The sequence below is a fragment of the Eptatretus burgeri genome, chromosome 6, assembly GCF_056783735.1.
Source record: "Eptatretus burgeri isolate ZD-2024b chromosome 6, Ebu_testis_v1, whole genome shotgun sequence".
Taxonomy (NCBI): Eukaryota; Metazoa; Chordata; class Myxini; order Myxiniformes; family Myxinidae; genus Eptatretus; species Eptatretus burgeri.
In genome coordinates this window covers 50,122,679-50,141,441 of record NC_140966.1, presented here as the reverse complement: position 1 = coordinate 50,141,441, position 18,763 = coordinate 50,122,679, and the positions used below count along the sequence as shown (strand labels likewise).

Below are 18,763 nucleotides of genomic sequence, written 5' to 3'. Positions count from 1 at the left end.
CACTGTACTAATTATGAGTTTCTATTACTGGAACCCCTTGGCTGTCCCCCTCCCCTGCTTGGAGTGAGCAAGTCATCTGAACCATTCTCCATTCTCAGTGCGCAGGGATGTGTTTTGGCACCAACACTATTTGGAATCTTTTTTTTTTTTTCTTGTCTGTTGTCATATGTCGTCAATGGCATTAATAGAAGTGTCTACATTCGCACAAGGTGCGATGGAAATCTCTTCAATCTTGCTTGATTGAATGCTGGGACGAGGACAAGAACACTCATCCGTGAGCTGTTATTTGCTGATGATGCCACCCTTGTCTTCCATTCGGCCATCGGATTACAGGCAATATTTGATGCTTTTTCTCAAGCATGTGACAAGTTTGGTGTCACTATCAGCAAAAAGAAACAGCGAAGATATCACAGTGCAACAGTGACCCCATCCCGTTGAAAGTACATGGTAGAGAGAGAGAGAACTGCAAGAGGTTGAACAGTTTCCTTACCTTGGCTCTAGACGCAAGTACACTCAGACAGGTGAAGAGATTTCAGCACATATTTCCAAAGCTACTACAGCATTTGACAGCTTACGAAAGAGAGTATGTAATAATAATAGACTTACGACCAACAGAAAGCTATACATATACCAAGCATGTGTTCTCGGTATACTTCTTTATGTTGCTGAAACGTGTATTTTATATGTCAAGCAGGAGCGCAGGCTGAACTCTTCCATTTCCAGTGCCCGCAGAAGATCCTTGGGGTTCACTGGCAATGCAACATTCCTGACATAGAAGTTTTGACCATGGCTATATCAGTTAGTTGTTATGGCGATGCTGAAATGTCGAAGATTGTGGTGGCTTGGGCACATGGTCTGGATGGATGATGAGAGTCTGCCCAAATCAATCCTTTATGAAGTTCCAGATGAGGGTATCTGCAAAATTGGAAGGTCAAAACTTCGCTTCAAAGATTTGTGCAAACAAGACATGAAGGACTAAGACCTGTTTGAAAAATCATGGGAAGCTACAACACTGAACAAAAAGGAGTGGAGGAAGGGCATAAATGAAAGTCCACCCCCCCCCCCTCCCAAGGTTGCCATGGATACATCAAAATGTCCATTTCATTAAGATTAAAAGTGACGATCTTAATCAAAGCTCAGGTCAATCGGATGAAAATTGATTATTTTTCAGATTGAAATTGATGATTTTAGAGGTTTGACCTTGAGTTGACTTTTGATCTTTTGACCTCAAATAGTTGGTTTCCAAATTCAGTGATGCACAATGCAATTGCTGCTTAAACGTCAGGTTAATCGGATGAAAGTTGGCAATGTTTCAGATGAAATTTCATGATTTTAGAAGTTTAACCTTGAGTTGACCTTTGACGGTCTGATCTCAAAAGTAGCTGGTTCCCCCATTCAGTGATGCAATATGCAAATCCTGTTCAAATTTCAAGTCAATTGGATGAAAAATGACTATTTTAGAAATTTCACCTAAATTGTTGACCTTTGGCCCATGTTGACCTTTTGACTTCAAAAACAATAGGCTTCTTGCTTATGACAAACTCTACCATGTGGTGAAGTTTCGTGAAGATCGGTTTGAAATTGTGACCTGTAGGCGATTGACAGACAGACAGACAGACAGACAGACAGACAGAATAACAAAATCGACTGACCAATATACTTTAAAAATCTTCGATTTTCCAAGTAACAAACAATCGGAGTGAAAACTGAGTACACCCTTTCGGCCCGAGTCATCACTGGGCACCTTTGACGCATGGCGATGACGTCATGCAGGCCTGGAGATGGAATAGGGAGGAGGCAGTGTACAACATCACTTCAAATGGATTGGAGCTCCAGATTTGAAAGCCTCAACTGCAGTAGGCAATGTGCATCACACATTGGCCTCTTTTCATACACGAGGACACCCCAAACATGAGACAAATCATCAGTAATGATGTTCTGCCAGTGATGATGATAATGATGAGGCCCCATCCCCTTCCACTATAATAAATATGAAGCCCCACCCCCTTTCAGAATCAATCTCCTACTTACACCTGTATACAGGAACATCAAATGATTTTGGGATTGGAGCCAATTTTGAATTTTTGCAATATTTACAGAAGAGAATGGTATAGGACTGTACCCATTATTTGTTTGTATGTACTTTACCATCTTTATTAGCAACACGTAACTTTGAATTATCTTTTCATTTGTTGATATAAACTTTAGAATCTCTACTTAAAACAAACAACTTTCATTTATTGATTTATTTTTTATACACTTTGTCATCTCCTCTACCGACATATGACCTTCAATTACCAGTGCCTATAGAAAGTCTACACCCTCTTTCAAATTTTTCACCATTTGTTGCCTTGTAGCCTGGGATTAAATTGCATGAAATCGGACTTTTTCCACCTTTATTTGCACGTCATAACCCACAACTTCCAAGTGAAAAACAAATTCCACAAATTTCAGAAGATAAATAATAATAAAAAAAACAGAATATCTTGGTTGGACAAGGGTCGTCCCCCGAGTTAATACTTGGTGGAAGCACCTTTGACAGCAATTACAGCTGTCAGTTTGTTGGGATCGGTCTCTACCAACTTTGCACACCTTGATTTGGCAATATTTTCCCATTCTTCTGGACAAAACTCTTCAAGCTCAGTCAAGTTGCGTGGGGAGCGTTGATAGACAGCAATCTTTGTCATGCCACAGATTTTTGATTGGATTTAGGTCGGGGCCCTGACTGAGCCACTCAAGGACATTTATCTTTTTGTTCCTTAGCCACTCCAGTGTAGCTTTGGCTGTGTGCTTCGGGTCGTTGTTATGCTGAAAGGTGAACTTCCATCCCAATTTTAGCTTTCTTGCTAGAGGACAGGAGGTTTTCCTTTTGGATTTTTCTGTATTTTGCTCCATCCATTTTCCCTTCTATCTTGACAAGTGACCCAGTCCCTGCTGATGAGAAAAATCCCCATGACATGATGCTGCTACCACCATGCTTCACAGTAGGGATGGTGTTCTTTGGGTGATGTGCTCTGTTCAGTTTCCGCCAAACATAACGTTTTGAATTTAGGCCAAAAATTTCCATGTTGGTTTTGTCAGACCACAAAACTTTTTGCCAAATGGCTTCAGAATCTCCGGAGTGGTTTTTTGCATACCTCAAACGGGACTCAAGGTGGGATTTTTTTTGAGTAATGGCTTCCTTCTTGCCACCCTACCATACAGGCCAGACTTGTGGAGTGCTTAGGATATTGTTGTCACATGCACACAGTGACAAGTATTTGCCATAAAGGCATGTAGCTCTTTCAAAGTTGCCATTGGCCTCTTGGAAGCCTCTCTTACAAGTCTTTGCCTTTCTTGTTCATCCAGTTTGGAGGGACGGCCTGATCTAGGCAGGGTCTTGATGGTACCATATACCTTCCACTTATTAATGATTGTCTTGACTGTGCTCCAAGGATTGAAGGTGATTGGTTACTCCTGAGTTAATTTACAGTTGCTATTACGAGGTGGGTGGACACTTTCCCAACCAAGATATTCTAGTTTTGTATTTTTAATTAATTTTATGAAATTTGTTTTTCACTTGGAAGTTGTCGGTGACGTTGTGTAAATAAAGGTGGGAAAAGTCTGATTTAATGCAATTTCATTCCAGGCTATGAGGCAACAAAAGGTGAAAATTTTGAAAGAGGGGGTAGACAATATATATATATATATATATATTTTTTTTTTTTATTATATAAACTTTACCATCACCTCGGCTGGCAGTGTACTCCTCTGAGCTGTCTAACCTTGGTTCAAATCTCAACCCAGCTGTAAACTATCATTCTGGTGCGTGCAGTTTTTTGCACCGCCCCTCGGATGGACATTAAGTTTGGCGTCCCATCTGCCAGCATTAATTAGTTGGTGGACGTTAGAGATCCCAGGGTGTCCTCCACGAAGAGTAGATGAGCTATTGTAGGTACCCTGGGTAATTAAAAAAAATGACTGCACACTCACTATGGTAAAGTATGGTACTTTTCATTGAATGATTGATGTGGCTACCTCAAGGCAAATTGTCCCACTGGGAAATCAAGTGATAAACTGTATAGATTAGTTACTTTGTTCATGCTTATATTTTTAAAACTTGTGGAAACATTAATCACACCAAAATGTTGTTTCACAAAACGTTGTGCAAGAAAATGTTGTGGAAATTTGGGACTCATTCTCCTTTGGGAAGTGGGGGGTTGTGGGGTTATATGTCAAGTTCAACTTGATTGAATGCGTTTCTTTTTTTTCCATTTTTTTCCAAGCAGAGGGCCGAATTGGGTGAGCAGGATCGAAGTGTGACCTTTGACCCTATGTTGGATCACAAGGGGTTCTGTTGCATTGCATGCCGTCGTGGTTACCGCCACTGTCACCGTGTCTGTGAACCACTGCGTGGTTACTGGCCTTGGCCTTACAATTATCGTGGCTGCCGCAAGCATTGCAACATCATCATGCCCTGCTCATGGTGGGCAGCTCGAGTGTTGGGGGTGGTGTGAGGAGTGGCCCATACCATCATCCACAGATGAGTCTTCCTCACTTGGTCGTCAAAAACCGATAACTGCCCTGCTTAATGTGCTCTCGCAATTAACCTTTTGTTGTATCAGTTTTCAATGAGCCCTGCTCATTGCACTTCAAAACCTATTATCAACCAAAATTGTATTTCACAAGTTTGTTTGATGGCTTCTTCTAAATTCTTTACATATATTTTAGTTCCACTTTCCCTTCATTTTTCCTCTCTGTCTACCCCGTATGCCCCAATTATTGCAAAGCTTAAATGTGAAAAATTCCTTTCCAAAGAAAAGTTTTTCTGGATAATTCCAAAGTATGTGGAACAATGAATAAAAAGAAAGGAGTAATCTAACTTCTGGAAACATGAGCGAGTGTGCAGTTCTCAAAAGAATGTCTTTTTAAACCACATGAATAAACATACTTTGTCATTGTGCTTGCTGTACTAAACACAAAACAAACTTGAACGGCACTTGGTATAGTTTATACCTCCACCAGGCTGAACAGTTTGTTTTGTATTCCACTGATAGGCTGGATCTGGATTCGGATCTGAACCAAAGCCCAATGTGCTTGGTCTTGTCACCTGACCAACTCGTCCACTTCATTTTGTCATAACTCGTCCACAATTTTTTGAAATCTCGACATCCATCATAAATATCTACGTCGACAACTATATGTCGTTTTTGGACCCATCTCTCAATGGTGAAGAATCACTTAAAAGTTAAAAAAAATATTGTTTTTGGATCTTCACCAAAATCGAATCGTTTTGTCATTGTCACACCCAACCTCTCCACAAAATTTCGTCCAAATCTGTCCACAACTTTTTGAGATAGCGTGTTCACAGACAGATAGGGGTGAAAACAATCTCTATCCACCTTTGGTAGTGGATGTAACGAACAGAAAATAGAAGGATGTCGTGCAGAGAATGATACTTGTGAAATGCAAATAAAAAAATAGCTGACATGGAAACGGCAATTTGGCAATTATGAAAATTTGATCCATCAAGTGTTTTACATGATTGTTATGCAAAACAAATTTAGCTGATAAATTTTCCAAGGCCTAATCGGTGTTTTGCATGTTTTCGAGAGCCTGTGGTGGAAAAACTCAGTGCCCAGACGAGTTAGCAGACACAATATTGGTTGAATCATTTATTTAAACACATGCGCATGGGAGGGATAATCAATGCAACGTGATATAATTTCCTTCCACAAGCCTTGACCTTTGACAAATTCTACTCACACATATTACACATAAGTACAAATATGCTATGTAAATTTTAATTTGACATCTTGAAAAATTATTGAGGTACGGCAATAATAAATTCATAAAAGCTCCCATTTGATTATAATGGGGTAAAATTATTGTCATGGAAAGCGTTGACATGTCAAAATGGCTCGCTCGATCGTTCTGATTAATTATTGGTGAACAAATTCTATGACCCAATATGCAAATCCTGTTCAAATATCAAATCAATATAGGGGAGAATTGATGATTTTATGCGATCTCAACCTTTGACCTCAAAAAATAGGCTTCTATGTTTAGATTGATGAAACAATTCAGTGACATAATACACAAATTATGTTCAAATTTCAAGTCCATCAGATGAAAATGCATGATTTTATGTGATCTTTGACATTTGACCTCTAAAATAATAGGCTTCGGTGATCCAATATGCAAATCCTGCTCACATTGCAAGTCAATCAGATACAAGTTGACGATTTATGTGACCTTGACCCTTTTGACATAAAAAAAAAATAGGCTCCAGCTTTTGATTAGTGAACAAATATGCAAATTCTGTACAAATTTCAAGATTTAAATGAAAATTTATGATTTTATGTGACCTTCACATATAACCTTACACTTTGGCATCCTGCCTTATTCTCAAAAATCTGCCGATGGCAAACAAGATCAGCTCCAAACATGGCTCACTAACTTCTTCTACTCTCATAGTCAACGTGTGGCACTCAATGGAATCTTTTCATGTCCTCTCCCTGTCAAGCTCGAGTATCCCAAGGCAGTGTTCTGGGCCCAGTCCTATTCCTAATCTTCATCAATGATCTCTCTGACTCTGGAATATCCTCGTTATCTATTTGCTGATGACTCCACCCTCTGCCATGACACACCTCATCCTTCAGACAGGCAGGCTGCAGCCTCGTCCCTCTCCTCACGCCTTGGAAAAAAAAAATCACAAGCTGGTGAAACACTTGGAACATGTCTTTCAACCTTGACAAATCTCAATCTCACCATCTCTCTCCAAAAGGACCATCTGGCAAATCCCTCATCCACTTTCTTTTAACAATCCTCTTGAGGAAGTTCAGTCATTCAAACTCCTGGGTGTCACTATCAGCAATGAACTTTCTTGGACAAACCACATTTCAAAGTTAGCCTCCAAAGCCAGCCGCCGACTGGGCATCCTCCATCATACAAAGTCCTTCCTTGGCACACCTGAACTCCTATCCACCTACAAGGTGTTCATCCACAGCTTGATGGAGTACTGCTCTCACCTTTGGGCTGGCTCACCTGCCTTACATCATGCTCAGCTTGACGCCGTAGAAACCAAGGGCTTCAAGGAATCTCCTGTGATAAAACTGAGTATCACTTCACAAATGCAGACAGGTCGGTGGTCTCTCTGTCTTCTACCACCTCCTTTCTGGTCTTGCACCCTCTGCTCTTTCTGTCCTTTCTGTCCCCTCCACCCCCCCAGGTGTCTGCAGAACACACAGTCCACCATCAACCCCCTTCTGGTGAAACGACCGAAATCTCGGATCACTGCTCACCATCCTCTACTCATTCTTTTCTCTTTTTTTCTCCGCTCTTAGAACCATCTTCCACATTCTTTTCAATCTCCTTCCATCCAGGTCTTCAAGACAGCTGCTCACACCAATCTCAGATCGATAACCCAATCCAAAACGATGATCTTTTCTATCCTCGTTAACCCCCCCCCCAATCCCTCCTTCCAAATTTCCAGGTTTCCCTCCTTGGAGTTTCCTTCTGTATCCATCTGGAACACCACATTCATTCTCTCCTGCCCCCATTGTTTATCTGCCTCCCCCTGTCATGGCCTTCAACTCTGCTGTTGGTGTTTCCCCCTCTCTCTCTACTGTTCATTTTGTCCTTTTGTGTCTGGATCCACTTACTGTATTTGTACACGCTTTTTGACGAGCCTCAATAATGTGTACAAAAGGAAAAAAACCCAAAAACTTTTGACCTCAAACAATAGCCTTCAGTGCCACAATATGCAAACCCTGTTCAAATGTCAAGTCAATCAGATGAAAATTGACGATTTTATACCTTGACCTCTGACCTTTTGCCCTCAAACAAAATTCTTAGTGTGACGAACCAATTCAGTGACCCACGAAGCAAATTATGTTCAAACAAGCAGAGTACCCACCCTCCAGGTGGGTGGAGTTTGTGTATTACTTGCTGAAAAAAAAGCATCGTCTGTGGAGTATATTGCAGGAAGACTCGACATTTTTGCGTGGTGTGAGCCTAAGGGGTCTAAGGGGGGTAAAGGTGGAAAGGGTCTTATGGGCCCAAAGGGTCTCAAAGGGGTTAAATGGTATTAAGAGGTCTAAGGTGTATTTTACAATAGTAGTTCGGGTCCAAGAAGGAGATTGGGACCATACTCTGTGCAGAGCGTCGGTGCTGCCTAAGCAGTCTCCTTGGCTATTGGGCACAATCCTGGACGGATCACCACTCCGACACAGTATACCAGCATGCTGGCACTCATTTTGCCGACCTCGGAAGGATGACAGGCCGAGTTAACCCCACCTGGTATTAACTCAACAGGTGAGCGGGATTTGAAATCAGGACCCTAGGATTCAAAGCCCACCAACCTCACCATTAAGCCAACACCAGGCATGGTCCACATTCTCCTGGTCCACATGGGGTCTAAGGGAGTCTTAAAATGGTCACAAGTATCTACTTGGTGTGAGGGATATAAAGGGTCAAGGGGGTCTAAGTGATCTGTTGAAAGGTTGAAACCCCAAAGGATATGTTCCAAGAGTTGTTGTTTCGTATGCAGGCTGTGACTGCTGGTTGCATCATATTCTGGAGGCATGGCTGTGCCGCTGATGCAGTACCCCTGTTCCCAAGAAGCTGGTACTCATTTTGCCGATCTCAGAAGGATGACAGGCTGAGTCAACACACCTGGTGTTATTTCAACAGCACGACAGGGGCTCAAACTCAAGACCCCAAGATCTTCGGCCAGGTCCAACTCGCATTCAAACAGGATGTAATTAATAGATACTCATGTGGGTCAATGGAGAATTCATCTCGAGGAGGCTTCACCGTCCACCTGTGTTTTTTGGTTTTATACATATCCTGAGAGGCAATGAAAGTGCATACCAAATTAAAATTGGCATTCATTTCATCAGCATATGAAGAAGGATCAATGTATGCAATCACATGAGATTTGGCAGGGACAGTCTGACAAAATCTGCACAGAGATGGGAAAATCGGGATGTGCACGTGACGTCACAAAAACGTCAAACAATACAGGGGTCATTTAAGTAAATGTAGAGTGTGACCACCTTGGGTGGCGATGCACGCTCGAAGTCTACAGGGCATGGATAAACACAGGTGGCAGATCAGAGCTTGTGGTAGTATAGTGCTGTCCAATGGAAATGTAAGGCTGCATTAAGCTCTGCAACATTGTGTGGAGGGTTCATTGGATGACTGCTCCCCAAAACATAACACCACCACCTCACACAATGGTTTCTCTCAATAACGCAGCCCTGAGCAAAACGGTGTCGTTCCGACAGTACACACGAAGACGTCCGTCTAGAAAACTGACGTTGAACCTCAGTTCATCAGAAAAGATGCCATTTGCCCACCGTCTCCCACCCAAGTTACCACCAGCTACTGCCCATTGTAGTCGTGCAAGTTGGTGCTGATGTGTCAATATTTGTCCATGGTAAGGTCAACGACACCGTAAACCCCGTACAGCAAGATGTTGTACGGTTCGGTCACTGAGGAGCCGTTCCCTTGTTCCAATGGTGGCTCTGGCCGTTTTTCGTGCTGGCATGAAGCGGAGGTGGCTGACGACGATGTATCGGTCTTGTCTTGCTGATGTCACATGCTGTGTACTAGGAAGACGACGGTCGCTGACCCTTCCTGTGGCTTTGTATCGGTTCTGTTGGCTCGAAATTGTTGACTGGTGGACATGAAACTGTCGAGCAACTCCTTATTGATTGTTTCCACCATTCAGCATACCGATGGCTTGACGGCCTCACAACAATTTTTTTTTTGTAGACCTTGTCAAGGCTCGTATGAGAGCTAACACACAACGCACAGCACGGGGGGCGGGGGGGGGGCATGACAAGAGTGGTGTGAGAAGGACAAAACAGTGAGGAACAGAGACATTAGGAGATCTGTGGAAGGGAGAGGGATGGGGTGGGGAACATGGGGTAAACAAGATGGACACTACAGGGACTTTCAGGAAGGAAAGCAGAGAATTTGAAGAAGGTGGATTTGGGGTGGATTAACGGGGGTAGAAAAGATCGTGGTTTTGGATGGGGGAAGATCAGAAGTGGCAGTGAACAGCTGCTTTGAAGACCTGGAGGGAGGAATTGGATTGAAGGAGAGTGTGGGAGTTTATTCCAAAGGTGGGAAAGAAGAGGAATGAAAGAGTGAAGGTGAGCAGCGATTCATGATTGAGGTAGTTTTACCAGAAGGGGCTTTCTGGCAGACCTTGAGCACCTTGCAGAAATATGGGGGAGACATATCGCAGACAGAGCAGGAGGTGGGGGTGGGGGGGACCGGAGAGGAGACAGTAGAAGACAGAAAGACCACCGACCTGCCTGCGGTGAGGGAGTGAGAGGCCCAAAGACTCAGCCTCACTGCGGGAGATATCAATGATCCTCAATGCCTTGGATTCCACAGTGTGAAGCCGAGAAAGGTGAGAGGCAGGAGCACCAGCCCAGAGGGGAGAGTAGTACTCCATCAGGCTGCGGACGAAAGCTTTATATGTGGTCAGGAGCTCAGGTGGGCCGAGGAAGGACTTTGCACAACGGAGGATGCCCAGTCGGTGACTGGCTTAGGAGGCCAGTTTGTAAATATGGCTTTCCCAGGAAAGATCATGGCAGATAGTGAGGCCCAGAAGCTTGAATGAAAGGACTTCTTCCAGAGGATTGTTCAGAAAGTAGATGGGGGGTTCCCAAACAGTCCTTTGAGAGAGACATTGTGAGAGTGTAAGATTTGTCAGGATTGAAGACTTCACCTCAAGGACAAAGTTTCATCCAAATCCATCCACAACTTTTTGAGATATCCTGCTATATGTCCTTTTGGCCATATCTCGCAATGGTGAAGAATCACTTTAAAAATTCTCCGATCCGGATTCGAATGTTCACCAAAATCGAATCATTTCATTCTTGACACATTTCCAAGCTCTCCACAAAATTTCGTCCAAACGCATCCACAACTTTTTGAGATATTTTGTTCTCAAACAGACAGACAGGGGTGAAAACACAACCTCCATCCGCCTTCAGTGGCAGAGGTGAAAATCAGGCCTTGGAAATTTTCTTCATAATGGTAAATATACATAAAAGCCACCTGTAAGCAATGGTTTTGACAAGGCAGTGGCAAAAGCATTTTTGTGAGAAAAGGCCAAATTGATTACCCCATGCACACGAAGCAAAAGGCAAGGTTAAACAATTGGTCTATGTCTATGTCCGTTTTATCAGTTTATGATCGAGGAACAACATATTTAAATGAAATGTTATATTTTGAACACGAAGCTGTAGATAAATAGAAAGACAAGTTTACCGTTTTACAATACTTCGGCTGAATTTGGCGCGATCGTAAGTGCGGAGTGAGATAATATTTCTACTCTCTCTGCCTGCCTGGCAGCCAAACAAAATTGAAAACAATTCAAAACAGGAAACCCACTGTTTTTAAGGATGTCATAAAAGGATACAAACAACAGGTACAAAGAACTAATGTAATGTTTTCGATAGGGTGATGCAAGACACCAGGTAAAATCCAGAATCAATTTAGTTATTCGACTTTTACAATCTTTATTTGATTTAAATTAACTTTCTACTTGAATACTGTAGTACACAAATCGCCTGTCATAATACTACCAAAAAATCTCCAATGTTGCAGTACTTCTATTTAAATGAAGCTTCATTGGTATGGTGTACAAGGGTGGTCTTCAGGTCTACTTCTTGACTACTTCAAAAGCACTAAACTTTTGGATTTTTTTTTTCAAACAATCATTAAAATCATTATTTATTAAAAATGAAGCAACACTGCACAGGGTATTGTGTTTTATGAACGCTCTAGTTGTACATGTTTAGCAAGTCTAGACATGAAAATGGAAAGCCCATTTGGCACAACATACCTAGTGTGCTGATATTCACATCTCAGAACTCACTCTTCTTCAAACTTGTGCCAATTCTAGAGCTTACCTCAAGGGCAAATCCTCAGTATGACCCAAGGTTCAGTGTTCATGGCATGTACATGGCATCCTGGGCAATACATGGCATGGAATAAATGACAACAGATGCACAGAAGTCAAACTTTATTATAGAATTCCAAAATAATTAAAATTGATGTTGCAGGTGTTGGTGGTCAGGATACAAACTGCTCTGCAGAACCATTCTGTTTTAAACTTTCCACAAAATGTCTTCTTTTTTCCCCCCTTTGGGTTTATTCATCACTATCAGTCTCATTCATCTTCTTATATACACTATGAATGAGATGCTTGTAATTTGCGGATTTAAATGCAAGAGTGACAATTTGCAGTGAGAGCAAATTAGGCAATGTACTACAGGCAAGGCAAACAGGAGGAGAGGGGATTCTTCTGCTCTGCTTCAGAATTTTCAAATGTGTAACATGTGAGAAGTGTGTTACCTCTGCCACTGGAGGTGAAAGATGTTATGTTTTCACCCATTTCTGTCTGTTTGTGTGCACGATACTCAAAGTTGTGGATGGATGCAGATGAAATTTGGTGGGCTGGTTGGGTGCGTGACAAGTACAAACTAGTTAGATTTTGGTGAAGATCTGGATCCGACTACAATAATTTTTAAGTAATTCTTCACCATTGAGAGATAGGGCCAAGAATGATTATATAGCACAATATCTCACAAAGTTGCAGATGGAGTCGGACGAAACTTGGTGCAAATGTTGGGTGTGTGACAAAGAATAATCGATTCAATTTTGGTGAAGATCTGAATCCGGATCCAGATTTAAGAATTTTTTCAGCGATTCTTCACCATTGAGAGACGGGGCTAAACCGACAGGGCAAGATATCTCAAAAAGTTGTGGACGGATTCGGATGAAACTTGGACAGGTTGGTTGTGTGACAAGGACAAATTGATTCGATTTTGGTGAAGATCCGAATCCGGATCTGGATACGATAATTATTTCATTTTTAAAGTGATTCTTCACCATTGAGAGATAGGGCCAAAAACGACATAATACCGTATCGCATGATATTTTAAAAATGCAATGGGCCCGATATGTTCACGTGGATCAGATATTGCATGGCGGAGATATGCACTCTCCTGAATGCCCTTCTAGTTGTTGTTTTCGGCTCGTTTACACCAATTCATATTCATCAACATGCTCACACACCACAATGCTGGATAAAATAAAATGAGGCTGAAACGTTTCACCAAATATGGATGATTTTGTGCACAGTATTAAATCAAACAAGTAACAAAGCAAGGTATTATGGCAAGGAAAGCCTTTTTTTCCTGACACTTTGTACGACTGTCAAATTTTATTTTGACTTAGTTTGCATTTTGCTCAGAAATGAGCAATTTAGTTTTAAATATAAAAAGGCGAGAACATCTTTCCTCGAGCTTTTTTTTTTTCCAAATCTCAAATCAAACCAATCCATAATCTTGCAAAGGAGAAGCATTTTTTGTATTTTTGCTTAATCTAAAACAAGTGATTGATGTGTGGAGATGCAAGGTGCATCAGATTTCATAATGCCTCCACTCCATCCCATCTGGAGGTTTCACCTCGACTTTCTCCTGTCCAACCTCACCCCAGTTTGTACTTAAAACCGTGCCCCCTGACTCCACCTGCAAAGAGAAAGGTGAAATACAAGATTAAAAATTATTTGAAAACATACATCTCCAAAATCATACTATCTACATGAATAAATGTCAGTGTGTGTCTGTCAGTCAGTCCATCTCCTCCATAACTTCAAAACCATGAAACATCGTGGCCCCAACTTTGCATGCATACTCAGGGAACTCCAAGATAGTGCATGAGTGAAAATTGGGTGTTTGGGTTAATTTAAACACCCCTTTTGAAAATAATTAATAGCCTTATTTAATTATATCCTTTCTCAAGGCTCATCCTTGGGTCACCTTGCTGGGGTCTTAATTTGCCATTTTATTGGCCTACTCAACAATGTCTCGATGTGATACAGGTCGCAATTGGTTTCTTAACGATAAAGTTTTTTTTGTTTTTATTTTTCACTTTCCTCATTCACATCATCGAATGTCTTATCATTAGACCTACAAATCGCCGGATACATTGCAATGCACTTATAAATGCCCAGATGCCAGCGTTCGTGGGATTTATTTCATTTCCGCGCAAGCCAAAACCACTAGAATCTCTTAAACTAAGCCAAATTTCAAAATTTAAACTCTGGCACTGAACTTATCAGTTCCGACTGCTAAAAAAAAATTGTTCATTTGTCCAACTCAGACAATGCTTGACGTTCCGGGCATCTCCGGCTGCATGGTGTTTATGGAATCGCTAATCACTTATCAAGCCAGCCGTTCCTCATCACCCATTTTGTTGGAGTGCTTAAGCCACTTGGTGAGCCCTATACAAGCTGCTTGGTTGTTCGTTTCAAAGTAATGCATGGCCTTACAAGGCAAAAGTATTTGCACCATCACCGAATATAACTCGATCGACTTGAACAAGGTTCAGGCCCTACTCACGTGCATTTGGCCTCACATGGTCATGCATGCGGTACCTCGGGCGGTGGGTCGCTCACTGAAAACATGCAATTTTATTTTAACGCCTCCCCTTTTTATACGATTTTCTTTCATTGTACAACCCGTCACTTCAACATAGACACACACAAAAAAAAACAATTAAACGTTTCGTTTTTTTTTTTAAGTCTCTTCAACCAATTCGTTGGACTGCTTCCCTGAGTGCTTAAGCCACTTGGCGAGTACTCTTCAAGCTTCCACGAGGATACCGCGACTCAGATCTCCGTGGGGACATCTCCAGAGTTAGGAAAGCAAAATAAATTAGATGATAATAATGAGTACAAAATATTTTCAGTTGTTACAAAGCAATGAATCGCCACATAACCGCAGGATAGTCGAGAGGTACGCACACTCGCTCTTCGAATCCCGACCCAGCTATAAACTGTCAACCCGGTGTTTCACAGGCAGGATGATTCATACATGTAGATGTCGTCTTTGAGATGAATGCTAAACTGGCAGTCACATCTGCTGGAATCTCAATCTTGTTTGTTTATTTGTTTTTGTTCTGTCTGTCTCTGTCTCTGTCTCTGTCTCCCACCACTTCCCCTACCCATACTCCCCCACCCTTCCCCTCTGTGAAGGGGACCGTTAAAGACTGACAGTTTAGTTATGTATATAAAATGGCTTCCACAGAGTGAAGCATCAAGGAATCAAATTTGAAGTGAGCCGATCAGAGGTGTGCAAAGATCACTGCATGTGCGAGCATGCATGCGCAGGACTTTGCCAAGTAGAGAGCATGGGTTTTAAATATTACCACCTGGTTTTAGGTAGATTGTAGAACCTGGTGGTTAAAAAGAAAATGTTGTATGGGCTCTTTATTGTCCTTCCCTTCCCTCATGTTTACTTCTTCCCAACCCCCCCCCCACCAATCACGGACAAAGAACCCCCTCCCCTCAAATGCCCTCCCTTTCCCCATTTTCCCCACCACCTTTCCCCCATCCTCCTCACTCCCCCCTCCCCCCTTCCCGGAGTGCATAGCAAAGTTTGGTGGGTGTCGCTCTGCCCACATTCCACCTTCTTCTACCTCACTCAATATTCCTGTGAGCGAAATGATGGGTTGTATTTGCTGGTATTAAATAAAGTGTGTGTACACATCTGCAAGTTAAACAAAAACAGGGCTGGCCTGATCTCCACCAAATTTTGCATATGTGTTGGTAGTACAAACGGGGATCCTCCCTCCCTGCAAAAGGGGGAGGGGGAGGGAGAGGACTTGCCAATGTGCCCAGAGGGAGCGGGTGTTTCTAGTTGCCCAAATTCCTCCAAGACAGTGCAAATCGTTTTTTTTAGTTTACAATGTTGGCTCATGGGAGGAGATAAACAACAGAGGGAAGCAGTTTCATTGACTGAGGATTAAATGGGGAATGGAGACAAAGATGTTGCAGATGAATGGCAGAAAGGGTAGAAGTCCACGAGAGTATAAGAGAGGAGAGAATATAAGGTGATGATAGGTGACACTCATCAAAGAATGGAGAGGCACAAGGCAAAAAGCACTTCCACAGAAGGGGAATAAAAGTACAAAAGAATGGAGGTGAAGGTAACCAGGTGTGTAATTCTGGAAGAGCACGTATGGCTGTGACAAGATGGTGAAGGAGTTAGACCAGAGGTGAGGCATTGGAAAATTGAGTCCAACAACCTACTTCATGTGGTGTAGGACAAGCACTCTTGCTTAAGGCCCTGTCACACCTTGACGTTTTAGCCAGCGTATGGCAAGGTATCAAAATGTATGCAAAACGCTGAACTATTGATGTTTTTTTTCCCAGTATGGACGTATTCATAACGAGTTGGACGTATGCATAACGTATCAGTAACGTACACAGAACGTTTCAATCACATATAGATAACTTATACCAACGAATGGTGAGCGTGTTATCGGCGTTTTTTTTTTTTTCCTTCGGTATGACGGTGATGTTGACACTTCGATTTCGAGTGCGGTTATGATTTAAATTGTTGAGCGGCAGCCTATTAATTATATTATATTATAACCGCACTCGAAATCGAAGTGTCAACATCACCGTCATGCCGAAGGAAAAAAAACAAAACAAAAAACAAAACAAAACAGGGAGTCTGGAACACTGACGCTAACCATTACCTCGACGTGTTTCGACTTATGAGTAACTTACAAGTAACGTGTGTCAACGATCGCGTAATGTGCCTTCAACTTATGGCCAGCGTTATGCAGAACGTGTGAGTCATATGTCAAAAAATTTCAAGCATGGAAAATTTGTCTAACAGCTCGGCGTACTACGACGTATGCCAGCGTACGCCGACATATGCCAGCGTGCTCTTAACGTATACAAACTTACCCATAACGTATTCGACGTGTGCCAGCGTTTTAGCCAAATTTTTCATACGTCATGCATACGCTGGCTAAATCGTCAAGGTGTGCCAGGGCCTTTAGATATGCCAGTAACACAGACTATAAGACTAATGTCTGCAGGAGAGAATGATACAAAGTAGGGAGTGGAGATCCATAAACTTGAGATGAAGGATATGCACGCACTGAACTGAGAAGCTGAGAATGGACTTGACTCTCCAGAGATTTCCTAGTCAAAGACTGCCTCTGCTAGCTTGGGGATGTGGTCCACACAAGACAGGTTGTGAAAGATTGAGACCTTGGAGTTCAAAGCAGTGCAGCTCCTGCAGTGGTTTGCCAGAGTAGAGTTTGTTTTTTAGTTTGAAAGTCGATACTTGCAAGGGATCAAAGAGCACATGGGATTTCCCTCCAATGAAAGACAAGTTCCAGGTGTATGATCAACAACCTGCATTTCTCCCAAATGCCTTTCATAAGGGTGGTGTACTGACCTGCTCATTGTGGAATAATCTATAAAATTATACAACGGATTAGCCAAACATGAAAAGATGTCATTGATGGAAACAAAGAATAAATTTAGTCATAAAGCATTGCCTTCCAGGAAACCAGCTTCAAGTGGGACGTTTTTAGCTTATCTGGAATTTACATTTCAGATAAGGTATTGTCATCGTGCACTGTCCATCCGTCTCCTTTTTCCAAGTTCTCCGGCCAAATTGCTGGGCTGATCCGGCTGAAATTTGGCAGCAACGTTCCTCCCATAACTGGTAACAGCAATTGTTAAGCTCGTTCCAGTCACATGACGATGTCAAAATGGCCGACTAAGTAAAATTTCTTCAAAAATCTTCCTCTAAATACCCACCAGTCAGAATGCTACCATCCATCCATTATGACCATACTCGATGCAGAGCGTTGGTGCTGCCTAAGCAGTTTCCTGGGCTATTGGACACAATCCTGGATGGGTCGCCAATCAGACGCAGGATACTTGAATGGCTCAATCATCCCGGCAAGCTGGCACTCATTTTGCCGATCTCAGATGGATGAAAGACCGAGTCAACCAAATATGGTATTAATTCAACAACCAAGCAGGATTTGAACTCAGGACCCTTGGATCCCAAGCCCACCACCCTAACAGAATGCTACCAAATTTGGGTGCAACATTAGGCCAGGGTAGGGATATGGACTGGATTCTGGGGAGGATGTCGGAGAGATCAAGCTGCGGTGCATCGTTTGGGAATGTCAATATCTCTAACCTTGATTTCACAGATGATGCAGTCATCTTTGCGGGACTCTAGATATCCTTTTGGGGGCCATGGAGGTGCTGAATGAGGAGTCGGAGCCGCTGGGATTATGGGTTTCCTGGGTCAAAACTAGGATCCAGGCTTTCAATGACATCTTGGATGATGCTATTTTGTCTGTACCCGTTTGTGGTGAGGATGTTGAGGTCACGGTGAGATTCACGTCTCTGCAGGCTGTCAGTCAGAGGTCAATATACATCTGGGTCAGGCCTGGATCATGGGGTGTGGCGCTGCCGGAACCTGTGCAGGACGACGAAGTCTGAGTCTTCAGGTCCTTGGTGCTTCCATCCAGTCTTGCTTGATGGATGTGAGACTTGGACTCTGACCATGGATCTGAGATGGAGACTTAATTCCTTTGGAACCAGGTCACTTTGGAGAATCCTTGGCTATTGCTGGTCAGATTTTGTGTCTAACGAGCAGTTTCTGAGAGAGACTCAAATGAGATTTGTTACCTGCATAGTCCATGAGCGTCAGCTGCGGCTCTTTGGACATGTGGCTCGTTTTCCTGACGGTGATCCTGCTCACCAGATTATCTCAGCGAGGGAGCATAGTGAGTGGAGGGGGTCAATGTGCCGACCACGTGCCTCGTGGTTGCAGCAGGTTGATCGGTATCTCAAGGAGACGGGAAGTTGTACCTCACCAATTGGCTCTATTCGTTAGCCAGCGTACACTCACTGTTTTGCTTGGCAGTA

The 18,763-nt window shown here is 42.6% G+C and overlaps 2 protein-coding genes across 7 annotated transcripts in view; one reads left to right on the top strand and one right to left on the bottom strand.

Annotated features, from left to right (window-relative positions):
• The window catches only part of CNMD (chondromodulin), a 25,404-nt gene extending 20,528 nt beyond the window's left edge, over window positions 1-4,876 (top strand). For all 5 annotated transcript variants that reach the window (XM_085884981.1, XM_085884982.1, XM_085884984.1 and 2 more), the window contains one exon: window positions 4,269-4,876. In XM_085884981.1, coding sequence (XP_085741107.1) covers window positions 4,269-4,496 — 228 coding nt within the window. In that variant the 3' untranslated portion in view covers window positions 4,497-4,876. The remainder of the gene's footprint in view (window positions 1-4,268) is intronic.
• Window positions 4,877-12,013: 7,137 nt separating this feature from the next.
• The window catches only part of SUGT1 (SGT1 assembly cochaperone of MIS12 kinetochore complex), a 62,260-nt gene continuing 55,510 nt past the window's right edge, over window positions 12,014-18,763 (bottom strand). For both annotated transcript variants that reach the window (XM_085884977.1, XM_085884978.1), the window contains one exon: window positions 12,014-13,538. In XM_085884977.1, the coding sequence (XP_085741103.1) occupies window positions 13,431-13,538 (108 nt within the window). In that variant the 3' untranslated portion in view covers window positions 12,014-13,430. The remainder of the gene's footprint in view (window positions 13,539-18,763) is intronic.